The following is a 27,951-nucleotide window of genomic DNA, read 5'->3' as shown; positions in this document are numbered from 1 at the left end:
ATTTTGTGTTCACAATGAGTGTAACCACAAATCCTTAGTAAAATGTCTCTCTAGATTCTGACTGGCCAGATAAGAATATAGTACTATAGAAAAATGTAAAGACATTTCATTAAGCTCTATGAGTCCGATGTATATTTTAAACGTTAGTGTTTGTATCTGTCCACTCAACCCTGGTCATTTCTGTTTCAGCCTAATGCGAACAGAAGACCCGACTGAACACTTCATTGAAACAGGCTGGGAACAATGTTTAGTAATATCAAAGCATAATAATGTTCTAAAATACAATCATCTTTTAGTGCTTTGGTATTTTTCTATGTGGGGAAATTTAGAGTACAAAAGAGACAAATCAGTTTAGAGTTTTTAATCCTGACAAAAATCAATTTAAACAGGATTCTCTTCAACTGCTTGAATCAAAAACTAAACAGAAAATAAAGCCTATTATTACACCTGCTATTTCTAATAGGTGTAAATCAGCTTGACCATTGCATCTTCACATTTGCAACCTGTACTATTTACATTTTGGAATTGAGCATGTTTTGAGTTTCTATAGCAATTAAACAAAAATGTTCCTGATCATGTTTCTTGTGTTTTTGGGGTCCAATATTAACATATTTCTGTTCATATATGGAGAACATATGTTAATATGCTATGTCAAAGTGTGAAAATAGGTGTCTGCTGAAACAAAAAATACCACACGATGGCATGGTAAATCGAAAGCATTAAAAAACGGCCTGAGTAGCCCTGGACTTTAATCCTGACCAGTTCTGTCCTCAGATCATGAACCAAATACTCAAGAGAATTTCATGTCTTTGAATAGTTTCCACTGTCGCATCAGCCTCAAATCAAAACCAGCTCAGTCCAGAAGCTTGGAGTGCTCTATCCTCGTAATGGTCCAGTCTGCTGGCACTCCCTTAGTAAACTCCCTCTGGAATCTGTCAGGAAAACAGGACACAGAGAAAAACAAGAGGAGGATATCGTCTAAGAGTTTGCTGAAGTTGCAAGTCTACATGCACAAGACACATACTCACTCGTAATTTGCAGTGAGCAGTCTTTTCGTTTCCTTTTCTCCCTCTCCACCAATGGCCACCTGGAAGATACGAGTTCCCTCCATGGCGTCGTCAGGAATGTGCGCGCTCGTCAGATACCAGAAACGCATTAGAATACTGACAAACTTCTTCCCTGGAACAGACAGTTCTGATCAATGCAGCAGCACGAGAGACACTAAAAGAAATCACTGTGATACCAAGTGGATAAAGATGCGCAACAGCTCTTCATGCCGACCATTCTCATCATAGAGGATTCCCACGTCTCCGGGTGTTGTGTACATGATCTCATCAGGATCTGCAGAGAGGGCCTTCTTGTGGCTCAGTGGCAGCAGTTTGCACTTTTCCTCGAGCTTTCCGACCAACTGCGAGGACACGAACACAGAGGAAACATTTGAATACTTTGTTTCACTTTTGTTCCACAAACAGCCAGATGGAACAAAATATGAGACATTTCTCTTGTTATATATATATATGTTATGGAAAATAATCCAAACCTTTGTTGCTGCCAACCTGTTTGGTTTTGGGACTCTGTATATTCAAGCCATTATTCTTAAACCCCACTTACGACATGTATCGTATAGCTTATTCCCCTGTAATAGTTTTGGAACTAATTTATAAATTAAACTCCAATATTTCACAAAAAGATATATACGTTTTATTATTCCTACCTTGTTTATTATCTTGTGGCACCAAGAACACTAAAATCCTTAGTGGGCTGACCCCTGGTGCTGTTGGCCGTTCTATAAATATGACCTGTTAATAATAACATTGTGATTTAAACGGTCTGATTATTCCTTTCCCTTTAGACCTGTATGTTTTATTGTGCGTCCAGAATCAACGTTGCTTATTTGTATGCAGTTGATTTAAAGTCCCCACCTTGAAAATCACCCTCTTTCAGAACTGGCTTGCTGACATGTCAAAGTAGGGACAGCCCAGGTGAGGTCCTGGTACTGTGCATGCTGGCTGAACAGAGTAAATGTTAAAAGAGACATATAATGCTCATATTCAGATTCATACTTGAAAATGTTTACATACTCTAATGTTCAGTGTTCACATACTGTCCATTGCTGCAGCTCCCTCTGTCTGAAACACCTGTATTTCTTTTAGCCCCGCCTCCCGATAAACCACAGTCTGCTCTGATTGGCCAGCTGGCCCAGTCTGTTATGATTGGTCAACCGATTTCTAAATGTGTAGGCAATGTCACGTCCCTTCACCAAAGAAGTGGAGATTCTCAGATTGCAGGTGGGGTAACCCCAAAAGAGTCCAACTGTGACATCACAGTGGGAGAGAAATCTGAACCAGTCGTTCAGAGCCAGGCTGTAGGGTTTAGCCAGCTCACAGAAAAACAACAGGGTGGTCTCTGTTCACAGTAAGTGGGCCGGCAGGCTCCACAGATACGCAAATGTCTGTGCACAAAACATAAAAAAAGTGATAAAATATGTCACCTTTAATGCTAAAAGCTAAGCTCTTCCGAATCCTAACGTACAACAGCAATGAGATCTGAAAATCTATCAATGAGTTGCTGCTCCAACACGAAGCTCGGTGTCTGTGCAGGAGGAGGTGCAGGTGGGTCATGACGTAGGAAACCAACGTTTGGACACGCTCGGCTCCCATACTCACGTCTTCGGCCACCAGCCCCTCCAGGGCCTCAAAGCGACACTGGGACAGGAGTCTGGACACATGGCAGAACGCCTGCAGGGAGGAAGACAACGTCCTCGTCAACAACAGTAAACGGACGCTGTGATGAACACATGATGAACACGTGCACTCCATCACCTGCTTCGCTCCCTCACTGAACTCCTCAATGCTGAACTCTTTGTCGAAGTAAACCCTGATCAGGAAGTAGTAGATCCGGGTGCGGAACCAGATGAAGGGGTTCGGGATCCCGAGCACCACCACCTTCTTGTTCTGTTTGTCACCGCCCCGGTCCGAGCTGTAGGGGCGGACACCGGCGGCCGGAGGAGGAGGCAGCCGCGATTTAACGGACCGGTTCAGGATGACACGTTCTTTTAGAAATAGCCGGGTGAAGCTGCATGTGAACGGAGCCCTGTAACAAGCTCTCAACACGGGCAGCGCCATCTTTCGATTCACCGGAAGTCTCCCTATCCGCGCGCTTGAATCTTCCGGGGAGGAACACATTCCACACTTCCACAGAAACAGAGACTGCTGCAACAACACGCTCAGGCTCTAATGCCCCTTTCATGTAACTCAAATTAACGCATTTTTATTTAAAAAATGGAATCAAAACCATATTATTTACGCATTCAAGTTCCCATTTCATTTGTTTTGTTTCTGAGGGGACCACTAAGATTGTAACACCGGGTGAAGTTGGCTGTTGACAGTCGACGACGGGAGATGGAGCTCCAGGAGAAGAGACCCGTGGCCACGTTCACACACGTAGACAGGGACGTTTTCCTGCGAGACGTCTGTCCACAGGTAATAGACCTGCCGCCGACTGCGACTCGTCTTCTCCAGGACACGTACAGCGATAATAAGACTTCTGCTTCCTTTAGTGTTCCTCTTCTTCTTCTCCTCCTCCTTCATTATATGAGCCATTTTGACGAACACAGGTGTCAGTGAAGCTGACCAGAGCAGCGCCACCTGCTGTCTCGTGTCAAAATGGCCGCGGTGAGAAAAAGCTCTAGATAGATAGATAGATAAATACTTTATTCATCCCAAGCTGGGAAATTCTGGTGTAGCAGCAGAACGTTTCACACAGCACACATCACACATTAAAAATATATATACAATATTTACACAATAAAGTTAAAAATATACGACTTGCCCCCCAAAAAAATAGAAATTAAGAATAATAAATTCACAGAATTTACATGAAGTATTGACAGTGGAACAAGGTGTATCTGTCAGCCAGAGGTGAGGTGTTGTATAGTTTGATGGCTTGTGGCAGGAAAGATTTCCTGTAACGGACCTTGTGACAGCGAAGTTGAATCAGCCTATTGGAGAAGGAGCTCCGCTGTCTGTCCAGTGTGAGGTGGAGAGGATGGTCCGGGTCATCCATGATGTTTGTTCATAGTCCTCCTCTCCACCACAGATTCAAACGCGTCCATCTTGCAGCCTATTACGGAGCCAGCTGTCTTGATCAGTTTGTTCAATCTGTTGGTGTCGCTGGCTCCGATGCTGCTCCCCCGGCAGACCGCAGTGAAGAACAGTACACTGGCAACAACAAACTGATGGAACATCTCCAACATCCTGCTGCACATTGAAGGATCTCAGCTTCTTCAGGAAGTAGAGTCTGCAGAGTTGGGGTGATCAGAGTTGGAGAGCATGAGTTGGTTTTCCAGTTCAGTCCGTTGTCGATTTGACTCCCAGGGACTTGTAGTCCTCCACTGTCTCTACTTCCTCCCCCAGAATGAAAAAGTTTACGTTTGATGCTTTTTGTATGTGGTGGATCATGAATTTAATATCTTTGGGTTTCTGGAAAGCTGTGATGTGCATTTTTCATTATTTGGTATTTGAATCATGAACATGATTCATGTCTTTGGTCCTACTACAGATCCCCACGGTGTTACTTCAACGTGGCTTGTTGGAATGACAGGCATCCATTTCTGTAACTGATCATAACTGTACTGTCCAACCTCAGAGAATCAAACAGTTTGGTCTGCGTCTGACTCCTCATCCTACAAACCGTACAAGCAGTTAGCTCTGTCCCACTGTCAAATCGCCGAGTGCACGAGGGCTCGCTCGCTGACCTTTTGATCCCTTTATGTCCAGTTTCCGTAAGTCAGCATCGATGCACACTCTGCCTGAGGGAATTACACACAGTTCATAGCGTTGTGATGTGAAACAGAGGGTTACCACATGGGTTACCAGTGGGGAAGCCAGGAAACGTATATAAAACAACAACTGCCATGCAGGAAAAAAAAAAAGAAACAATTAAATTCATTATTTGCAAAGGCAACATCCTGAAACATGTTCACATCCATTCGGGTCCTCGAGTGCCTTGGGACGTGAAGGAGGTCAAATACGGAAACTAAAAAAGTCTTGAACCCCCTCATCAGTTGTGCACCTCAGCGTCATCGGGTGTTTCATCACAAGACCCCCTCAGTTGAGGCAGATCAGATCAGGGTGTGTCCCAGACGGGATCTGTTGTTCTCCTCCAGTTCTATTTAGTTTTCAAGTATCATCCACCGCTAATCCCTGAGTTTGACCGTTCAGCGCAGACCGGCCGTGCTGAGAGGCGTGTGTCTCGGGCCTTGCCTGGAGAAGTGGACGACCGAATATCTCAGACAGAGGGGAGGAGACAAAGAAGTGAAGATCCATGTGTCCACAGTACCACAGATGGACTTCCTTCACAAGAACTTTGTGTACAAGTGAGCGTTCTCCCTCAGCACATTCACACACAATCCAGTACTACTCCTCTGCACATTCCTCTGCACCTCCTCTTTTCTCACAGGACTCTGCCATTCAATGAATTTATGAAAAGGGTATCTGAGACAAAACACTCTGACTTCTTCCTGTGTGAGGTAAGAATCATACAACAAGAGTCTTGTATATAGTTTTATAACCTCTTTGAATGAGACCAACTCCTTTTTCTGACTTTAGGACGAGAGCTATTATCTCCGATCCCTGGGCGAGGACGTCCGGAAGGTATTTAGACTCCATCTTTTGTATTCTGTTAAGTTGGAACAACACTTTTTGTCCAGCTGCAATTGCAATAAAGAGTTTAGAGATAATTTGATTCTATATTTCTATGGTTATATGGCAAAATGTCAGACATTCAAATGAACCGTGACACAGGAGCCTGCTGATCTGAGCAGACAGTTCCCGGACTTGGCTGACGACTTTCATATCCCACACTTCTTTGAACCGGGTCAGTTCTTCTCCAGTGTGTTCCGGATCAGCTCCTGTGGCCTGCAGCTGTGGACACACTACGACGTGAGTGTCCATGTGGTCAGGAGCGATGCGGGGTCCCAGGGGCTTGAAGATCCCAAGTCAGATAGCAACAAGTTTCAATGATACTGTTAAAGCTCTCCCATCTTTTGGTCATTGTGCTTCAGGTGATGGATAACCTGCTGGCTCAGGTGACAGGGAGGAAGAGAGTGGTTCTCTACAGCCCCCAGGATGCATTGCACCTCTACCTGTCAGGTGATTGACAATGGAAAGATGCAACTGTCAAGTCTATTGTCATATTAAGCTCTGATATTGATGTAATTTGATTGGATGCATTCAAGAATTTTGGTTATGATATCACAGTGCAGCGTCTCATTGTCTCCCATCAGGTGATAAATCGGAGGTTCTGGACATCGACGCTCCAGATCTGAAACGGTTTCCTGACTTTGTGAAGGCAAAGCGGTACGAGTGTGTGCTGGAGCCCGGAGACCTGCTCTTCATCCCTGGTGAGAATATTTCTACTGTGATATATCAATGATTATGTGAAAGACTCCACTTAATCCACTGTCCCCGTTTCCGCAGCCCTGTGGTTCCACAACACCTCGGCCCTGCAGTTTGGTGTGGGTGTTAACGTGTTCTGGCGTCACCTGCCAGGGGACAGCTATGACAAAAAGGACCCGTACGGTAATAAAGACCCGGTGGCTGCGACCCGAGCCCTCCAGGCACTGGAGAGGGCACTGCATACGCTGGACGAACTTCCAGCAGACTATCGGGACTTTTACGGTCGTCGAATGATTCAGCGCATCCAGAAGCGAACGTCCTGTGACGGTCTGTCGGACACAGAAGGACTCTGACAGAACGTTACCCAGCAGGCGAACTACCAAACCTGGATGAGTCCCTCGACAAATGTAGCGTAACACGTAAAATATTTATGAAGTGACTTTTTGACTAATGTTAATGTTGAGGAACCTGTCTTAAAAATCTTTCTAATAGGTCAATATTATTTTAGTCTTTATTCTACAGACTGAAATAAGCCACAGCCTTTTCTCTGCACAGGTGAAAGTTATGAATGAACATGTGTAGATATTTAGGAACATTTCTTCAAGAGCAGCTTCACTTTCTGACTTTCTTTTGTTTGATTGCTCTGCACAGAATCACATTCTTTAGGATGTTTTTTGTTTAATATTGTATTATTTGTATAATATATCAATATATTAGAAATTAAAATATGAGAATTTGAGTATACACCAGCTCTTCTCCGTTACACCTTGTTCCCTACATATGTCTAACTATTTTTCGATCTGTCAGTACGGCAGTCATGTGACTTTATGAGAAATATATACACCGTGAGCTCTTCAAAATGCAAACTTTACTTTCAAATGGATTACAAGAAAAAAAAAGTATTTCTATACATACAATATTACAACTGACTTAATACAAAAATATTGTACTTCATCAAAACATTAACAGTTTAAAAGTTTTCATCTGAAAATGTCAATACAAAATGTTTATACGGAAGAGTGTCTGGGACGTCTTGAGTGCGTGTTCATCTCTATTGGTTAGGGAAGTTTAATGAAAAAAATCAAAAATTTCAAAGATGTGGCGACCCCAGTAACTCATTGGAGATCAAATACTGTATTTTGTGGTAATTACTTTTTTTCTATTAAACCCCTTTTAAATATAAATCTTGCATTTTGTAAAACTTACCTTGGAGATTTATGGAGATTTCCATTTTTCTTTCTTGTAAAGTCATATAACTGAGTGTATGACTTTATGAAGAAACCATAAACATACTCAAGCTACAGTCCACCTACTAGCTTCTTCTAGAACTTTCAACTGTATCACAGTGTCTTCACTTTGTTCTGAGAACAACTTGTTCTGGATAAGATTAAAATTTTAACAGCGTCATGACGACAGAGCACGTCCCAGCTGCTGACGTCCAGAACTCTAGAAGTAGTGAGTAATGAGTAAGTGGACTTTGAGCATATACTGTCAAACCCATCTTCAGATCAGATCCTGACGAAGGTGAATCGTCTCCGAGCAGGAGCAGCGTGCAGGCCTGAAGTGTCCACATGCAGATTCCATTTGCTTTGACATTTTATTGCACAGACGATACAGTTCTTTGCGTTCCCTCACAAACAAGTTAAAGCTTCGTAAACATCCGAGCAGCATCTCCAGTGTGTTCAGTCCGACGTGTGTGTGTGTGTGTGAGACCAGTGACTGACTACATGAAGCAGAGACATTACTGTACATTAGCAAGGCGGCGACACACTGTTAAAGTTGTTGGACGTCCAGCGGACCTGCGTCAGGCTGCTGGCTGACATCAAGCTGCTGCACCTCAATGCTTTCTACACTCTGATGATCATATTGTGTTGTAAAAACGGTGCAAATCTTTTTCAGCAATACAAACAATCTGGGCCGACACTCCGACATTGACATTTTTTAAAAATTGTTTGGCTTTGGATGCAAAGTTCAGAAAAGGAAAGAAATACACTGAGGTTTTGCTCTTTCATTCACAACACAAACACACGAAGCACTCGAAGGTCCTGGTCCTGTCCCGTCTTCCTGCCCCCCTCTCTGTCCTCCACGTGAGCAAGGCAAGTGAACATCTTGACAGGAGGCAGCAGAACAAGGGCATTCAGTTGCATTTAGTCTCTTGCTACTCTGGACAACAGACGTCTTCATGGTGCAGTTTAGTTCCTGGGCTCCATGTGGCCCATTCGCCCCCTAAGAAAGAGCAGTGCAGAGGTTCAACCAAACGCAAACATTCACTCCCCCACTTCATGTGCATCCTGTGTCAGTGCACAGCTCCACGAAGAGTTCTCCTCAGACAGAAAACAGACAAAGAAATGGCACGATGCTTGGTGGAGTCCTCGGTTCTGTGATATCGTCATGAACTTCCTTGGTTTATTTTTCAGGCAGGTGAAAGAGAGAGAGAGCAGAATGTTTCCATGTGATCAGCCAGCTGTGGATACAGAGGAGGAGGGGGGGAGTTGGTGCTATGGCGTCTGTGCCATGCCGCGACTGGACTTTATCTTCTCCAGTCTTTTCGAGAGGTGACTGTTGTTCGACTCAAGTTCGTCGACCTTGTCCAGCGCTGACCGCAGCTGTCGGGTGAAAAGGGGGGAGAGTGAAACAACTGCTCATTGAAAAACTGCTAAACAATCTGAGCAGAGTGAGGAGATGATGCTCTACCTCTCTCTGCATCTTCCGTTTCTCTGCCTTCAGCTCGTCCTCCACCTTCTCTGCGTTCTCTGCTGCCGACTTGTAGCGCGTCACCTGACCCTCCAGCCTGCTCACCTGGAGAACACAGAACAACTCTTTGACTCGGAGCGTCGCCATGTTTCCACACACGGCGCAGTCGTGACTCTTCTCAGCTTACGTTTTGCTCTAACGCCGTGACCTCTTGTTCGGCCTTCACCAGTTTGAACTTCAAGTCACTTATTTGCCTGTTGGAATCTCCTGTAGACATTTGGAAAAAGAAAACAGTTGAGTTGTAGGAAGCAGCCCACTGCGGCAGAACTGGACTGTGTACCCTCAGTGTACCCTCAGTGTACCATCAGTGTACCCTCAGTGTACAATCAGTGTACCATCAGTGTACCATCAGTGTACCCTCAGTGTACCATCAGTGTACCCTCAGTGTACCCTCAGTGTACCCTCAGTGTACCATCAGTGTACCATCAGTGAACTCTCAGTGTACCATCAGTGTACCCTCAGTGTACCCTCAGTGTACCCTCAGTGTACCATCAGTGAACTCTCAGTGTACCCTCAGTGTACCATCAGTGTACCATCAGTGAACTCTCAGTGTACCCTCAGTGTACCCTCAGTGTACCCTCAGTGTACCCTCAGTGTACCATCAGTGGACCCTCAGTGTACCATCAGTGTACCATCAGTGTACCATCAGTGTACCCTCAGTGTACCATCAGTGTACCATCAGTGGACCCTCAGTGTACCATCAGTATACTCTGTGTACCATCAGTGTACTCTTACTGTGTAGTTCTACGACATTGGGATCATTGCCGTTTTCAAGAACTTCCCCATCTGGGCTGGAGCTGCTGGCTGTGCCGTTCTTCTGTGTTTTCTGTTCCAACTGCGCTTTGAGTTTCTTCACCTGTCAATGGAGTTAGAACATGTCAGACGATGAGTTCTGCATCTGATGGTGTCGCCCTTCCTCATCGTCACTGTTGTGACAGAAGACATCTATCTCAACACTTTGGTTTAACTTTAAAGCAGGTTTGCGTTGTAGCTGTTTTTTTGGAGTCTCCTAACAGGTGGAACATTGTACACACATTGTTCAAACCCCCTATAGTGACCAGTCACAGCGATCAACAGCTTACTTGGATCAATAAGCCTGGGACAGAATCATTCCTAAACAAATGCTGTTTAAATGAGTTGCTGATAGTAATCAAGTGCTGCACGTACAGTGTCCAGTTTGGGTCATTTCATGTATGACAACATTTAAACTGTTGCAGCAAACTAATGCAGGCTGCATCATCTGTTGTGATGACGGCCCCTGCCTTCTCTCCATAACCCACGCCTTTTTAACCAGTGAACAGTTCAGTTGTCCGTTTCATTACTTTAAAGTCATATAATAAGTACACAAACGTCAAGTAGATGGTAATCTGCATGAACAATGAAGAAAAAAACCATTTGGTTATAATAACCAGCTGATCAATCTGTCCTGGACAGACGTGATCACCAGGGGTTTCCACTGTATGTGGCGAGCCAGCACACACAGCAACATTAGGATTCATTTGGATTTTTTGTTTTGCTGATCTGAAGTGTTCTATACTCACTCTGCTTTGAGCTCAATTTTAGAATCCTGAGAAATAAAATTGGCTCCTTGACTGCCAGTTGTGTCTGTTTGGTGCTGGACAGATCACGTACAGTGGGTCTGTCACCAAAACTCAAAGACACTAAACGCCTAATTTTCACAACTAATAACACGTAGCAGTTTAACCCATTGTTTGTATTAGAGCTCGACCGATAAGGATTTTAGGCAGTCGATGCCGACATATCGGCCAACACATTACATTATATATAATAAAAATTGCAAATAATTCCCAGGATTAGTAGTTGTCAAACCCTTATCACAAGAATTCAATTGAGGCTTAATATTTTACAGTTTAACCATAAACTTTACTGTAAATAAAGAATTGAAATAAAACTAAATATATAGAATTTGAATGAAGAAAATAAAATTTTTATGTAGCACATTTTTTTTCTGCATCCTTTAATTCTGTAAAATAAAAATAATATGACAAACACTGAAACCAATATGTCTGTGAAAGCTTCATCCTCAGCGGAGACTTACATACCTACAGTACGTATCAGTCGGGCTTTTCATGACAATGTAGATTAGTGCGGCTTTAAAAACGGGTCACAGGTATATCGTGTCCTTGTGTTTGAGAAAATGCTCGTTCATTTCCTGAAACAGCCGGAGGCTTCAGTGTTTATGAAACATTTTACACGCATGAGCAACGTGAACATTTGTTGTGGTCTATTGTTAACCTTACAGATTAATGCTCATTAGTATTCAACACATGCACTCTGGGATTGATTCCAAATAAACTAGTGTCTATATTATAGTTATAAAGTAAAGTTCCACTACGATCTCTCTTGGGGACTATTGCCAGTCCATCAGTAAACAATATTTCATAACTGTCTCAGATAATAAGACGAATGTCCTACTCACCTGTTCTATCATTTTTTCCCGCTCGTCCACCAGTTTCCTCAGGCGAATCTCTAAAAGACAAAATACACATTTGAGAAGACAGTTCACATCTTGGTCACGTCCATTCAAACGGCAGTCTCCAAAGATAACAAATCACAATGGCTACAGTCCATCTTTAAAGAGAACAAAGGAAGTTGACATACCGGGGGAGGGAGGAACCAAGGAGATGGTGTATGTTTGGGGGGGGCTGGGTCAAGGTGGGAGGTTGATGCATGCAACAGAGCAGGGGTCCACGGGGGGAGTGATGGAGTGTGAGGGGGGATGTTAGCATGCACAGACTGTGGAGAGGAGGTTCACTGCTGGTGGAGCTCCATTCACACTACAGTATACCACCACAATATGTCTATATGGACATCCAAGTAAACAATAATGCATTTATAACAACATTTCATTTTGGTATCAACAGGTGATTTATTGGCATTTTACTGTTCAGGCACCACATTCATCTCTCCCATTAAGTGCAACAAAATGCAAACGTGCATGTATCAAATCATTAATGCCCCTTGAATCCAGAGCCTTGGACATGACTTTATGTATATCAAACAACAGCCTTATGAATTCCTGTGAACAGATCGTTTTGACCTTCATGACATTATGGACAGAACATGTCGTTGGTCTATGAGACCAAAGGTTACAGAGAGACTGGATGCTGCAGTGACGAGTCGGGGGTTTAGCATTTTAACTCTGGGTGGTAAGCAAATGAATGGAGTAGGATGCTGACCTCACAGCATTTCTTCTAGACGATTTAGTAAACAGCTATTGATGCTAATCTATGTCGCGACAGCAGAAACTTACACTTAGCCCCTTTAATGAGAATAAGCAATTATCATTTGTGCACCTGTGAAACAAACATGAAGGAACGATCTGTGATACAACTGCAGAGCCGCATTATGACCCACAAAACATTACGATCAGCATTTTAAACGTGCATCGATAACTAAATCTACCGTTTCCTCGCATCTTCATCTCTTTGGACTTTTAAAAGTAAGGTACATGCCAATGTTTATTTGAGTGCCGTGAGGTTCTACAGATATTTATTCGAGCACTTTGTTCAGAGCGAAGCATGAAGACTAGTAAAAGATGTATATACAGTACCATCTGTGAGCTAAGACATCTTACACTCCTCTTTGCCCTTGCTCTTGCCCTTCTTGTTGGTCTTCCTCACATCTTTCCCTGAACTCGGTGGCTCTTTGCTTCGGGCCACTTTGTCTGCACTCATTGGTGAAACCAAATCGTCACCCTGCACCTCGTGCGTCATGGCGTCTAATCCTTCTTCAACTGGTAAAGATGTGGCCTGGTTAATCTCCTCTGCAACACCCAACTCTTCAACGCTCAAAACCGGTCCCTCCTCTGCGACGTGCCTCGCCCCGTCCGCTGTGGCTTCCTCCTGAGCCAAAGACTTCTGTTTGCCTTGAGGCATCGTCTCCGACTCTTCGTCCAGTGCATCTGCCTGGTCACACTCAAGAACCGCAGACTCCTGCTCGTTGCCTTCAGCGGGCTTGTTTTGTGTGTTTTCATTTGGCTCGGAACGTCCGTCGTTGCTTTCATCTGACAAGACTTCAATTCCCTCCTCAATTATTTCCTCTTCTTGATTTTTAGGGGCCGCGGTTTCAACAGCCGCCTCAATATCCAGTTCATCAAAATCGAAAGATTGCCCTTCCTCATCTCCGCTGTGCTCCTCTTCCTCGCCTCCTTGCTGGGTGGGTTCAGAGGGGTCCTCTGCCTCGTCTTTGCTGAGATCATGCACTTGCTCAACCAAGGCATGAAGAGACGCGTCGCTGTCCCGATCAATCGGACTGAGTCCATGTTCAGGATGTTCTTCTGTGCCCAGCTCCTGTTCAGAAGAGGAACCAGCGTCTGTAGCATCTTTCCGAGGTTCTAGTGTGTTTACCTCATCAAAGGTATTCATCTCTGCTTCCAACACTGTCTGTTCCACACACTCTAGTGTCTGGCTTCCAACATCCTCTAAATGTTCAACAACAGTCTCCAATAGGCTTTCCTCAGTGTCTAATGTATCTGGGCTTTGTGTTAATGATGCACTTTTCTCATTTTCTCGTTTCAGATCCACTGGATCTTTGTCAGGAACCCTGATCGGAGTCTCATCACTGAGTCTCGGTGGCTCCGACGGAGGCTCGGCGTCAGACGAGCTCTGGAGACCGACGTCATTGGTGTAGGACGGCGATGCTGAAGCGAGTTCTTTGCCCTCAGGATGGTTTATGGATTCAGATTCGTTAGCAGGAACACCTGATTCCGCTTCAGTGTTTTCCTCACCACTGTTGTCTGGTTCATCAGCTGTGCATTCAGGTTTCGTCTCGTCAGCAGACACAACTTCATCCTCTACATCATCAACAACTTCTGACTCACTATGGATGATTTGACCTGAGTTATCTACACTGGATGTTGGCTCTTGTTCCAGGTGATCTGTTCTGTCGGAGGTGTCAGTGCTATCACATGCACTGAGGTGGCCCTCTTCTGATTTCCCTGCTTCCATCGTTTGTTCTTTGTCCTGCTCATTCTTTATGGGTTCTGTTCCTAATTCCTTCACAGTATCAACATGAGGAAACGTTTCAGTTGGTGCAACTTCCTGCACCATTTCTACCGTTTCACTCTGATCCTTGTTCTGTTCATCCGTAACATGATCCTCTCTTATTTCAACGTGAGACAGGGTTTCACTCTCTACCACTATTATTTCTTCATCTACTGACTCAGCTTCCCCAGTTTGTTCCTCATCGTGCACATTTGTAACATGATCCATTTTTGATTCTTTAAAAGTTTCAGTGGGTTCTGCTGCTGCTGCTGCTGCTGCTTCTGTTTCCTCAGTGTGTTGCCTGTCCTGCTCAGTCTTAAACTGATCCGTCTTTGATTCTTCGATTTCAGTGACAGAATGGTCAATAATAGGTTCTTCTGTTAACCCTTTATGTCCTTTAGCTGATTCTACATCTTCCCCTGTTTTGCTCTTTTCTTTTTCTGTTCCATCTTTTTGTTGGCTGCCTTTCTTTTTGCCTCTTCTCTTCTTTTTCTTCTTTTTCCCTGAGGCAGAAGAACCCTGAGACTTATTGGGTGTTTCCTCGGCCTCGTCGTTCTCCGCTTCTTCAACATTCCCAGGCTCTTGCTGAAGTTCAGTGTATGATATAGCGGAGATGATCTCAGGAGGAAGATCTTCTCTCATAATGTCCTTGAGGACTTTTTGCTGAGGATGTGATTCTGCATTCCTCAGATTACTCTCTTCGGCATCTTCCTGTTGGTTTCCTTGCTTGTTACCTGTTTGTCTAAAATCACCACTGTGTGTGTGAAAATTACTGCTTTTGGTTTCTGTCTCCCTTACCTCTGGGTCACTTGTCTGTACTAAATGTCCACCCGTGGGTGTTTCTGTTTCTGGAACATTTTCCTTAGCACTTGTTACCATTTCTTGAGGTTCAAGTATGACAAAGATTAAATCTTTGTCCTCTGTTATTGGATGGTCAATAATGTCAACATTCAAGTCCTTGCACAGGCCACTTTCTCCGATGCCATCTTCCTCTTTGAGTAAGTCTGTCGGCTGTTCTTCACTCAATGACGCCAGTGTGGACACATCGTCATCGCAGAGTGCATCAGAGCTCAACTGATTCGCTCCGACTTCCTCGGTCACTATTCCGTGACGGTGATCTGGATCCACCTCTTCCTCTCCGCTACTTCTCAACTGAGCCTCCTCTGTGTTGCCTGAGAGATCATGAAGAGCATATGGTGATAATAGACTTAAGACATGGTTTTTAAAAAGGTGTTATCTTCATCAGGGAAGTGCATCAGCAGAAGTCAAGATATGGGCAGACCGGCTGATTGATTCAGTGGGTAGAAAGAGAAGCACAGAGCCAAGATGCCCAAGAGAAGCACAACACAAGAAGAAGAAGAAGAAGAAGAAGAAGAAGAAGAAGAAGAAGAAAGACAGGAGCAACACCGAAATGAAGTTCTTCATCCCCAGAACATGAGATTGACAAGAAAAGAAGCCGGAGGATGGCAGCTCATCTACATTACTACAGAATGTATAGTCCAAATTCATTTTCTTTACAGGTTGCTTCTCAAAAGAACTCTCAAATGCCACTGTCAGCATTCAGAAGTCAACACCACCCACATGAACAGATCCAGTTGTGATTCAGAACATGAGATGGTGGGAAAGGTGCAGGAGAAACACAATAATAGGCAGAACATGAGCAATGAAGTTAGTGAGGTCTCAGTCAGCTGGAGGTTAAAGGAATAAAGGATAATGTTGGCAATTCGCTAGATTTTTATTGTTCCTCAACAACCAGGTTTTTCACGATAATGCTAAAGCTAACAGTTAGCCTGTCTCTCACTCATTTCCAACTGTCCCACTCTATAGTCTTGCAGCACTCAACCACAAGCCCACTGGTTTGAACCGAGGATGTATTAGTTTTAAATGCTTGCAACATATATTTAAAAGAGAGCTCTGTAAATTCCCAGAAGAGGTGGGCACTGTCGTTTTTCAGCTCACATTACTCAAACAGGAGTGAAGAGTGCATTTTTAGGGGACAATTTTCCCCTATGTTGGTGGGACAGAGACACTTTTTTTTTTAAATAGTAAAGAAATAATATTTGAATTTATTGCAAGGATAGTCTCTTGAGATGCACCATCTCATTTTCAAAATAAAATAAAATAAATAAAGTGGTAATGAAGGATCCATCCATGTTGCCATCCAGTGCAGTAGTAGGATCCATCACTGTTGTTAGTCTTTTTTACTTGACTTGTTGAAAATTAGAAAAATTTGAGTTGTCAAAACAAACTACATTTAGTTGCTGTTCTGAAACATTCCATAGGGTCATACAATCGTCACCAGCAGACAGACCGTTGAATAGAATAGTATGAACGTCTCGTCCAGGCTGGACGGCAGTTTGAGCTGTAAAGCTCTGAAACACTTGCTGTTTCTGAGGTTCCACGAATGAACTTTCGAGCTCAAGAAAAATATAGATCATCACCAAGCTTATCCTTCAAGTTCAGTGCAAATCAGAGATACAGAACCAGCACTGTCACCCAGGAGCACAGCACTGACATGTTAAGAGTTCACTCCAAAATGACACTGTTTGAAAATGACGATGCCAATTGTAAAAAAAAACATATTATATATGTTGAACTTTGTGTTATCACTACCATAAAGCATTGTGGAATGAAGGTCTCCAACTAAGGTTATGCTCAGCTGTGCATGCAGAGGGAGTAACATTCCTGCTTTACCCAGCATGCTGTTCCCCTCCGCCGGGGGGCTCTGGGAGTCCTGAGCTGGTTGACGAGCAGAGTCTCCACTCGGCAACCCGTCGACTTCTGCTTCACCGACGTCCCCGTTGATGTTCAGGTCGGGTCCCAACACTATTCCATGTTTCTGAACACAGCAGAAAGTCAAACATCAGTTCCAAACAGAATGAGCGGTAATTCTATATCTATGATTGGCTTTGATAAGATACGATGACTCATACACCTAATGAAGCAAAGAGTAAATTGAAAAAATATATCACATTTTCAGAAATCCTTGAAAATGTGAAACTGAGACAATTTTTTTGCTCTGAAGAAAGACGACCGAGTAGCTTTCTCTAAACTCTTCACTGCCGTTACCATGGTGACAATACATTCAAAACCTGAATTTCACTTTATAGTTTCACAGAGCAGGCTGAACTCGGTTCTTAATGAAGAGGACACACTGACGGAGTACCTTCAGAATGTCTTTGAGCTGCACAACCTCCTCTCTGAGCTCATCTCGCTCAGTGCGGATGGCGTCCGAGTATTCTTTCTGCCGCTCTAAGGCCTGAGCACACCCCCAGGAGAGGCAGAGAGCCACAGAGGGACGGATTCGTGGATAAGAAGTGAAAGTGAAAGTGGGTGTTCAGTATCATGCAAAGGAGATAATCAATGCAAGTCAGAGAGAGTATTAATGCTAAATGTGATGCTGTGAATAAAACACAAAACTGCTGGACATGGGCTCACGGGCCGTACCCCGATCTTTTTATCCTTCCACTCCACTGTCTCCTGCAGGTCAGAGATCTCTCTAACAAAACCGTCCTGCTTCATACGCAGCTGACGGATCTCCTACATGGCAAGGAAAGGAAAACAAGGCTTGAGAGGAAGAGAGAGAAATCAAAAAGAGAAATGCAGTGCAAGCACGTACTGTATGTCGAGTGGGTGAAAAGGATAAAGAAAGTTGTGAAAAGCACCTCAACACAAACGCAGTTGTTGGTTGATTTTTTTTTTCTGGTGGGGTAAATATCCATTATTGAACCTGAAGAAACGTGCTTGACACTTCAGTGACGGAGACAAATACTCACGCTCAGCAGCTCTTCACTTTGTTTGAGCGTCTCTTTCATCTCGTTGAACTGGAACTGAAGGACACCGTGGGCATATTTCTCTCGCTCGCATTCCTGTGGCAACCAGACACAGTTTGACAGCCAATGAACTGAGTGTTTTCATTTTGAGCGCATGCGTCGCATACACACAAGAATATAGCCTTTTGAGAAAACTACTCTCACTGCTGTCAAGTGTGATGCCATCATTAAGTTTAGAGTCCAAACATGGCTTCATCTGTTGGTCAGATTATTAATATCTGAGCTCTACTTTTGGTGTAATCACAATGAGAGTCTTCGTCCAATAGTTTATTCTTGTGTCTTCAATAAGAAACTGTTAATACGCCTCTTCACAACATTTGATGCATTCAAAGGTTGTGGGAAACCCTGTTGAAGAACTGTAGAATCTTTCAGAATGCATGTATGTATGAACACGACTTTGCTCACAATGATAAGGCAACTCTAGAAAACGGCAGCTCCTTTTAATTGTGAGTGATTACCTGAAGGAGATTTAAGTCTCTCTACTGAAGACAGAACATTCATTCATGTTGCTGCAGAGCAGACAAGTCCTGTGTGGGGATGGCTGAAACTAAAGTCTTATGAAAGTCTGGGACCATCATCCTGTCCGCCTGCAGTACCTTGACCTTGTCCTCGTGTCCTCGGCGCGACTCGGACAGCAGCTCCTCCAGCTCCATGAGCGAGTCCTTCAGTGTGTCCACCTGATACATCAGGTTGTTTTTCTCGTTGTCCAGCTGGGCGTTGGACACCATGGCTTTACGATACTTCTCCTCCACTTCTGCTAATGTCTCCTAAAGTCGTGGCAGAGAGAGGACAGAGGAATGTGGCAGGTGCTGGCTCAGATATAAAACTGTCCTTACTGTACTGCTCTATATCAGAAAGACAGTGTGGACAAGTCTGTAGTGTAACACACACGCACGCACACACACGCACGCACGCGCGCACACACAGAAGTGAAGACAGAAAGCAACTTAGCCAGTTTGCATTTTCACGCACGGCATCATAAAACTGCCAGTGTGTCAATTTTTGTGTACTGTAATAATGCACGGACAGTGTCTACACAAGGCGGATGTTTTATGGTTAGGACAACACTACTTTTGTTTACTCATGAATAAATTATTTCATTTATTAATGTATTGCAGTTTCCCAGCCTCCAAAAGTCATTACATTATCGGTTGGTTCACTGTTCTGCAGTGGAGGGTGTCTCAGAACACAGGCTCTCATTAAGTTTCCTGTGTGCTCTTTTGAATAATGTGCAAATTTGATCTGTAGTGAGTTGAAAAAATCAAACTAATAAATACATAAAAACACAAGTCAGACCCAGCAAACTCTCGTAGGGTCTCAGCCTCGTACCTTGACTTCTTTTAGGTTCTGCGTGTACTTGGTTTCCACATCCTGAATCTGATCCTTTAGTTCATGAATCTCCTGGTGAAGAGTGCAGCGGCGGTGAGCAGAGAGGCACAGCGTGACAGCATCAGAGAAAGTGAAGCAGAAAGTTTTGTGACCGGACAGCCATCGCAGTTACACAAGTGTTTTTTGCGGAAAGAATGAAAATGGCATGAACAGAGCGCAGAACTGCACAGAAAAACCTTTTGGATAAAAGAAACCCTAGATTTCCTTAAATCTGTTTACTTCTTCCCACTATCCTGTTTCACTGTGGCACCTTTGTGCCTCTTCTACACTGGATTCACTGACTTTTGTCTGCTCAGTTCTTCAAGAGGTGGAACTTTGGTTAACACAGAAACAAAATCCTTTTTTTCTGCACTTTGAAACCAAACATGCATACTTTACTTTCATGATCAATACACTGTGTCTAACTCAGATACACCTTGATGAAACTAACCAAACATTTCATATAAAGTCATTTAAAAATATATCATTCAAACCTAAAACATAAACATATAAAAAATATTGTCCTGCAGCCGCACTGCTGTAGTGTTTGGGATGCAAACACCATTAAAGCATGTTCAGTAGAAAAAGACCGGAGCCACAAAAACACAGAACATCAACACATCAAGGCTCATTTAGCCAAAACTGTGACTTACTTATTAATAACAATCAACTGAATCAACTGAGTTGAATATTCATATTATTTATTTTTTTCAAATCAAAAACGCAATCCAATAGATGTGTCCATCTCTCCAGTAATACCTTGATTTCTCGTATGGAGGTCTCAGCGTCCACTGTTATCGCCGTCTCCCCACTTCCTCTCCGGGAGGAAGTCCCGCCTGAGGAGGTGAGCGTTGCTGCAGTTAAGGCGGAACCTGCGCGAGATCCCTGAGGAATAAAAATAATTATTTAGTTCAATTCCAACACGTTTTTGTAACACATTTGTCTCCCTGACCTGAAATCACTTCATCCACTCCACTCACCTTCTCAAGATAATCTCTGTCCTCCACCTGCGGAGACAAACAAAACATAGTCAGAGGAATCAGAGGGTCGTATGAAGGCCACGGGGCCAAAAGGACCAAGTGAGGAAGGAAGTGTTAAAACCTTTACAACAGGCACCTCAGTGAGAAAAGCATTTACCTGGATGTTTCCTAATGAAAAAGGAACACAGGAATCAACACCTCACACAATGACCCCTAACCTTCTACTCCTGAACACATTAGAAAAAGACATGTTGAATTAGTATTAGTATTAAATAAATCAGTAGTGTGGCAATCGAATCATTAAACAACAGAGCATGTGTTCAAAAACACCGGGAATATCACAACAGCCACAGTGTTTTGCTTCCAGTCACACATAAAATCAATCGTGTCGTTAGACACACTGGTTAAGAACTGGTAGTCTCCGTCGTCACGGCACGATCTCCTCACAGAGGAAGACAAACGAAAAAGACAACCAAGCAGGAATTCAGCTCTTATCATAGCCTCTGCATCCTGCGGGTGCAAACCGACTCACATCTGAAAAGTCAGGAATAGTCACATCGTCCAGGTCCCGGGTGAGGACGCTGCCGCCGCTCGCCACACTCCTCAAATAACTGGCAACAGAGCTGCAGTTGTCCTACATCAGAACAGCAGGGGGCGAGACACGACAACAAAGGAGCCAAACACTTAGAACAGGCCAACACCGACAGAAACACCAGCCAGTCACAAAGTCATGTTGGGGAGGGAACTAAGCATATGAGGAAGTAGATAAGTATTCAGAAATCATTCATTCATCCTCACTCTCACATCTAAATGAGCCACCACATGGAAATAATTATATCGTCAAACTTCTACTTTGTATTTTCTCGAAGAACGTTCAGTGAACCAGCCGCTTGTACAGATTTTATCAGACACAGTGTGTTGTATGAGTTTCTTAACCTGAGTGAGTTCCAGGGAGTAAGAGCTTTAATACACAACTCACTGACATATCAAATCAACAACCTATCATCACTTCCGCCAAGCAGGTTATATTTTCACCCCTGCTTGTCAGAAGGATTACACAAAAACTACTTTTGGACAATTTTAAAGGGGAATAATTCAAGAATTATTAAAAGGATTATAAAAAAACTAATCAGGCAAATTTAATGGACTGCTATGAGAGTGTGCACTTTGGTGAAGCTTGATTGGATTTAAGGGGAGGGTTGGGCCTTGGCAGTGGTGTGTTCTACTGAGTGTTATTCTAGTTAAAGTGCAGATGCTGCTCCGTTATCGTAAAGTGATACAATTCAGAACCTTTATGATCTTTGCAGTCTGCACTGCGGGATATCAGGTTTTGGTTCCCATCCCTGAATACAGTTTGTTTTCTTATCATTTCAGTTTCTAGCACATTTGCCGGGTGCTAATGTGTGTAAAGACTTTTTATCTGTCAGCACTAAAATAATGAGTATCTTTGTCTCTTTCACTTGTCACTCCAGATGAAGTGTTACACATTATCTTGTTCTCCATTTCCAAAGCATTACTACATTAGAAAATTAAAATCTACATGTGCTGAACCTTAACTGCTGCTTGTGGTTTGTGTTGCATCTGTCTAATGTCAAACAGTGGCTGCTGTGGTGTGAGAGCAGGATGGCTGTTCAGTGGTAACAAAGCACTGTGCACACAGAGTGAGTAGCATGGTGTCTGGGGGAGTGAGGGCTCACCACTGGGCTGGCACGGGCGGACCCGGCCCTGCTGGAGGCTCTGGAGCCGGAGCTGCGATAGCTAGTGTACTCTAGAGGCTGCGGAGGAAACACACGGTCACGTTCCCGTATACACATGGAGTCGGACGCATCGCTGAGCAAATGCATTGTGGGGGGGTTGTGTGGTACCACGAATCCAAGTCACAATTAGCTTAGTGCACAATGTGTTGTTTCCAAAACCAGAACTAGAATTAGATCAATCCCCATGCAGCAGCACCAACCCCTACACACACGGTGTAAGCAGGAGGCTCGCGTGTCAGTGGTGTAGACACAGGACGCCATTTCCCCGAATCCCATTTTACTACATTCTATTCTACTCATTTGTGGGGGAATACGACCACAGACGGCCAACGCTCAGTGACTGACGTCAATGTGCCAAGTGATGGAGACTTGACTTCACCATTAAATTCTGTTTATGTGCTCATGAGAACACATTTATATGTGTCTGTTAACACTGAGCGGAACCAACCCTATTGCAGAGCTTCTGGGTGATCTGACTGAGTAGGAGAAAGAAAGTTTGCGAGAGAGAAGACAGCAGGCGCATGAGTAGAGAATTCACTTCAGTGCTTTTAACTCTTTTCTTTGGTGCGCTCCATAGAGGGTCAGTGGCTAAGGTCAAGCTAAAGTGTGTCAGCAAAGCTTTCATGTGTTTTTACCTCCACGTGTGTGTGTGTCTGTCCAGCGTTTGTCTATATACAGACCTGGTAACCATTGAAAGTTGAGCCTGGGTTTCTGGAGGAAGACAGACCATTGAGACCGTACAGGTCAGAGGAAGAGTAAGAGGTCTGAAATGAGGAGAGGGACCGAGGGAGGGAGGTGAGCGGGAAAAGGAGGACAGGAAGTTAGAAAAACATCTGCTTTGGAGAGCCGCCACACTCTTCGCCAAGGTGTAACTTCCACCTTTGAGCATTGCACTCGTATATGGAACGTGTGCAGCAGGGAGTGAGAAGCACTGCAGTGTAAGTAAGAAATCACACACAGATGCACAGACCAATGAAATTCACACTTTCATGACACAATAAAATAACTTCTGTACCATTTTAAACCGTAACCAAGCTTTTGTGGGTCCAAAGCAAAGTCAAGTGGTGCACATACGTTAAGTTGTGAAAGTCATTAGTGTCACTGTTTTTTAATGCAAACAATAATGAGACGACTGCTGTGCTACACTATACTGACTCTACTATGTCAGAAAACTCTGGGAAAGTTCTGCACGTGCATGTTATTCCTTAGCACAGAGGCCTGGACTACGAAGCAGGATTTGTGGATATGAATGTAACCCCAGGTTTAACTTTAAGAACAATTTTTACTGACCAATCAGATCACTGGATCTACAGGATCCTCAAGGGGACAAAAGAGTTTAGAGTAACGTAACAAATAATAAAACGCAGCAGATGCTGAGCTCAACAGTGACCCCGCCCACTTTTTGAACGGCTCCAAAGAGTTTTAAGCCTGGAACCAAGTCAATAAACCACGAGATGATCGTTACCATAAAACATTATATTTTGAGCAACAACAAAAAAAATTTGGTAAACAGAAAAAAGGCAAAGGTGCAACACTTTGTACATTATAATTTTAAGAGTGAAGGAACTACTCATCCCATAAACCACTGCGAATGCCTTTCCAATGACTTTCCAACCAATCAGAGACGTCGATGTTACACTTTAGGATTGTGGGTAGTGTAGTACTTCTCAAAGATATCGCGAATTAAATATTTTATTTCTTAAAACAAGGTTGATATCATACGGGTTAATATACCATTGATTCACAACCTCGTAGCGAGTCAACATCTGATGGTTACGACATAATGGCTAATAATCAAAATGTTGATTCAGAATGAATGGGATTTTCCAAGGGCTGTTGAGCTCCTGCTGTTCCAGACAAACAGTGGTTAGTATATCACACTAAATAAATACATGGCCTCATTAATATTAGATTCCATCCATCCATCCATCGTCTACCGCTTTATCCATTTAAGGGTTAGGGGGGACTGGAGCCAATCCAAGCTGACATTGGGCGAGAGGCGCGGTTCACCCTGGACAGGTCACCAGCCTATCACAGGGCCACATACAGAGACAAACAACCATTCACTCTCACATTCACACCTACGGTCAATTTAGAGTCTCCAATGAACCTAACCCCATTCTGCATGTGTTTGGACTGTGGGAGGAAGCCGGAGAACCTGGAGAGAACCCACGCATACACGGGTGTATACGGGGAGAACATGCAAACTCCACACTGAAAGGCCCTGGTTGGTTTGAACCTGGATTCGAACCCAGAACCTTCTTGCTTTGAGGCAAAAGTGCTAACCACTACACCACCGTGCAGCCTAATATTAGATACATTCATTTGAATTCGATAAAGATGATTTGATTCCCAAAAGAATGTGTTTTACTTTCTTCTTCTATCACTGCAGCTCAGAACAACACAACACTGTGACGATAAATAGTATAAATATATTGTATCATATTAAAAACGTTATGGTTAATTTATAATTTATTATATATCATTTATAATTTATGGTTCTGACGATATCGCTTCTAATTACCGACTCCGTCTATTCCACATAAACGCGCTTGTAATCCGAAAAGAAAACCCAGGTTGACTGAGACAGTTGATATCCAGCTTCGTAGTTCAGGTTATCAGGACAGTCAGTGTAAGGTTAAGTCAAACCAGATAATGAAATCATATCCTGGGTAAGTTGAGCTCGCTTCGTAGTCCAGGCCCCAGATGTTGATTAAAAACCACAACATGACTCAATAGGAAAACAAAAAGCCATCTACTAATACAATCAAAAATATCACATGGTTAATAAGTAATAATAATCACACCACAGCCGTTAGTGGAGTGCGAAGCAGTGCCACCCACCGGCTGAAGGTCTACTCTGGAGGCACGAGACACTCGGTTGTCCTCACTCAGTCTGGGGCTCTGACAGTTGGGGAGTACAGGTAAGACAAATCAAACCCCCACAAACACTAAAGTCACCACATCCCTCCCACAGCACACGGCAGCATTTCAATACGAACAAGTTCACCAAACGCAGTCCAGACCCCGGTTGTGTGGAAGGTGTTGTGGATGAGCGGAAAAAGAACAAACGTCTTCATGACTACAGAGCACCGCGCTGTCAAGGGGGCTTCAAGGACTTATATTTTGAACCAGAGGTCCTGTCTTTGTCTTTAACGTTGCCACTTCTTCTGTTTCTAATATATCAGGCAGATTTGTATCTACTGCATGGCTTATTGTTGCCTTCAATAGCAGGTGAGTCCTCTTAACTTTTCCTGGTGATTAAATTCTGTATTAACTCTGCTTTGTGCAGGGTTAGGGTTAATTCTTAATTAATATGTTAATAACTATCAACGTTGCCAGGTAACTTTCATACGAAAACACTGTTATATTTATTTGGGTCCACTCGCTGCAGTTTGCCTCAGAACAATGACATTTTTCAAACTCAATTTACACTATGCACTTTGCCGTCAACTAACCAGTTTATCCTCAACACAAAGATGAATTTTGTTGATATGGGGACAAACAGAAACATGCTTCGTAGAGGGCCAACACGCACCGTCAGGTCTGTCCTGGACGAGCGGGACGCTCTGCTTTCATCACTGAGTCTGGAGCTCTGACAGCAGGAGAGAGACGAGAGAGTAGTGAGTGACGGGATGCAGCTCCTGTGTAACTTTCCTTCTCCAGGAGGAATCATGCAGTTGACAAATCATCAGTAAAACTGACCACACGTGTACAATCAGTTCAACACACAGCTACTGACCCTGCTGGACAGGACACTGTAATCATCATCATAGCCGTTCCTCTGCGAATAGAGAACACGAGTGAGAAACGCTGCTGCCAGCTCTGTGAAGGCCATTTGTGCAGTCTGAGCTTTTACATACATCTTTGTGCTTATGTTTCTTCTTTTTCTTTGACCTCTTTAGTGAGGAGTCCTTAGGGTGAAGAGAGAGAGAGAGAGAGAGGGAGAACCATGAGGGGGGGAAACAAGCTATCTGGACAAATCTGGTCTCGCTGAAAACACCCAGAATGTCTTTGTTTTCAGAGCACACTTAATAACAGGCAAACTCAGGCAACACGCAACACATGCACATGCACAGCGGACTCTTCACACAGGCTTTTGTGTGCATCACTGGTTATAGACCGAGGTATCCACCAGCAACTGGTAAAAAGTTTACTCAAGGTCACAATGCATTAAACAAACCAATCCAGCTAATAAACTGACTGAGGCAAATATTCCAGATCTAACGCGCCCAGCAACATGATTTGTATGAAGAATCTTTGCACAAAAACATAACCAGAAAAAAACCAGCACCAGTAGCGACTGTGTTTTGGTTGGAGCGCGATAGCTTTAGCTCTGACTGACTCCAGGCCAATGATCCTTCTCAACGGCTAAAACAAATACATGACCCAACGCACTAAGTTAGTTCAGTCATGCATTGTTTACCACATATCACATCAATTAAAAAAAGGGTCTTATATATGTCCATTTAGATCCACCAAAATAAGAAACTTTCTTTTTTAGTTCATTTAAGGGACCAAAAAAAGTTCAGACTTCGTGTAGAGGTGAATGTAACATTCTGGCTGTTAGTTAAACAACAATCCATTCACAACAAACCAATCCAGAGTCTACGGTTGAAGAAGATCCTCCCTTACCCCTCCACCATAAGCCCCGACCGCATCGAGATCCGACTGCAAAAACACAACATCATCATCATCATCAACAAGTGCCACCCACACTGATGCACCTTGTGAAGTACTCCAGGACAGACGCAGCCTCCACATCACTAAGGCTTTACAGAGGACCAGGACTGTTCTTTTTGAATCAAAGAGCCATGGTACTTGAAAATGAAAAAAGGAGGTTCGTGACTTTTATTGCATGTGCTGTTTGAGTGATACTGACCCTGACGCTTCCCCGGCTTCCCACTGACATCCGCTCATCGTCATCCGAGAGCTGTGTGAGAGGGCGAGAGATTGAAATGGATGGTTAGGGCTTTGAGATGGGACACAGCGTGTGAGGTACATCAACAATGACTGAACAGTGGTTCATTCTATGAGTGTAAAAATACTGCTCTGTGGGACCTGTCGTGTGTAAAGAAACATGGCGGTGGAAAAGAGGTTATCGTACACCTTCTGAGCAGAGCTCGTTCTCCAGGGCAGACTGGACCCTACGGTGACGAAACACTGGACTCGGGCTAGCAAGTTAGCGTGCTTACTCCAGCAAAAGCAAAGAAGTGATAGATATATAGAAGCAAAACAAGAGGTAACAGTTTGTTTGTCTCCATTGCTTTAGTTTTACAGAACTTGGTGAGTGATGCTGAACTCCCAACGTTTTTCTCAACTGGCAAGTAACTGCCAATGTTGGCTATGTAAGAAAAAACATCTTTAAAAACTTGACTATGTAGAGATAAATAAATGAACATATAATTTAAAAAAATATCAGCATAGTTTCATTGTTTATCTTTTGAATACAAATTGTGTTTGGACTAATTTTGCATTCCAACACAGCCATTTTTTAAATTGTTGTCAAGCTAATTTCAAATGAACTCAAAATTGTTTGCATAAAATAAATTAGGTTGTGAAATATAGATTGTCTAAAATTTATTCAGACAGAATATTTTTTCAAATTTACGTTAACAACAAATTCAACCAAGAACACATGAGAAAACAGGAAGACCTATTTTCAATGTGTTAATAAAACAGGGACAATTTGAGATGAAGGTCTATGGCTTAGATTCAATAATGTTCCTCTTCAGCAATGTTAAGTAACAGCCGCTATTTGTGAATTTACAATAAATATTAGCGTATATGTTTTTGTGACACCATGAAATGAATGCTGATATTTTTTTAAATGATATGTTCATTTATTTATCTCT

At 43.3% G+C, this 27,951-nt stretch overlaps 3 protein-coding genes across 28 annotated transcripts in view; 1 reads left to right on the top strand and 2 right to left on the bottom strand.

The window, feature by feature from the left end:
- Positions 1-346: 346 nt before the first annotated feature.
- maip1 (matrix AAA peptidase interacting protein 1) lies at positions 347-3,125 on the bottom strand. Its single transcript, XM_035605012.2, has 5 exons — positions 2,823-3,125; positions 2,667-2,738; positions 1,282-1,408; positions 1,029-1,179; positions 347-932 (listed from the first exon to the last, which is right to left on the bottom strand). Exons 1-5 carry the CDS (start codon positions 3,123-3,125, stop codon positions 854-856), a joined length of 732 nt encoding a protein of 243 aa, XP_035460905.2. The 3' UTR covers positions 347-853.
- tyw5 (tRNA-yW synthesizing protein 5) lies at positions 3,111-7,142 on the top strand. 2 transcript variants are annotated; one of them, XM_035605010.2, is made up of 9 exons: positions 3,111-3,249; positions 3,344-3,482; positions 5,223-5,377; positions 5,461-5,530; positions 5,610-5,654; positions 5,805-5,942; positions 6,065-6,152; positions 6,287-6,403; positions 6,480-7,142. In XM_035605010.2, the coding sequence occupies exons 2-9, from the start codon at positions 3,402-3,404 to the stop codon at positions 6,749-6,751; spliced, it is 966 nt and encodes a 321-aa protein (XP_035460903.1). In that variant the 5' UTR covers positions 3,111-3,249; positions 3,344-3,401; the 3' UTR covers positions 6,752-7,142. The 2 variants fall into 2 exon arrangements, with proteins under 2 accessions (XP_035460903.1, XP_035460904.1); XM_035605011.2 differs by having other exon boundaries at positions 3,190-3,482; positions 5,883-5,942.
- An 839-nt stretch (positions 7,143-7,981) lies between these two features.
- Positions 7,982-27,951, bottom strand: part of lrrfip1a (leucine rich repeat (in FLII) interacting protein 1a) — a 44,234-nt gene continuing 24,264 nt past the window's right edge. For 3 of the 25 annotated variants that reach the window (XM_035604983.2, XM_035604987.2, XM_035604989.2), the window contains 18 exons: positions 26,979-27,029; positions 26,732-26,767; positions 25,960-26,010; positions 25,839-25,880; positions 25,635-25,691; positions 24,941-25,000; positions 22,777-22,860; positions 22,037-22,114; positions 20,872-20,973; positions 20,340-20,366; positions 20,119-20,244; positions 19,321-19,392; positions 18,588-18,758; positions 17,935-18,027; positions 17,606-17,698; positions 17,325-17,417; positions 16,853-16,997; positions 12,018-15,330 (listed from right to left, as the gene is read on the bottom strand). In XM_035604983.2, coding sequence (XP_035460876.2) covers positions 12,737-15,330; positions 16,853-16,997; positions 17,325-17,417; positions 17,606-17,698; positions 17,935-18,027; positions 18,588-18,758; positions 19,321-19,392; positions 20,119-20,244; positions 20,340-20,366; positions 20,872-20,973; positions 22,037-22,114; positions 22,777-22,860; positions 24,941-25,000; positions 25,635-25,691; positions 25,839-25,880; positions 25,960-26,010; positions 26,732-26,767; positions 26,979-27,029 — 3,975 coding nt within the window. In that variant the 3' untranslated portion in view covers positions 12,018-12,736. Of the gene's footprint in view, positions 9,005-9,092; positions 9,198-9,279; positions 9,360-9,887; positions 10,009-11,592; positions 11,643-12,017; positions 15,331-16,852; positions 16,998-17,324; positions 17,418-17,605; positions 17,699-17,934; positions 18,028-18,587; positions 18,759-19,320; positions 19,393-20,118; positions 20,245-20,339; positions 20,367-20,871; positions 20,974-22,036; positions 22,115-22,776; positions 22,861-24,940; positions 25,001-25,634; positions 25,692-25,838; positions 25,881-25,959; positions 26,011-26,731; positions 26,768-26,978; positions 27,030-27,951 lie in introns of those variants that run through there. The other 22 variants (XM_035605000.2, XM_035605001.2, XM_035605002.2 and 19 more) reach the window with 18 other exon arrangements.

The sequence above is a fragment of the Scophthalmus maximus genome, chromosome 14 (assembly GCF_022379125.1).
Source record: "Scophthalmus maximus strain ysfricsl-2021 chromosome 14, ASM2237912v1, whole genome shotgun sequence".
NCBI classification, from domain to species: Eukaryota; Metazoa; Chordata; class Actinopteri; order Pleuronectiformes; family Scophthalmidae; genus Scophthalmus; species Scophthalmus maximus.
This window is presented reverse-complemented; position numbering and strand designations above follow the sequence as displayed.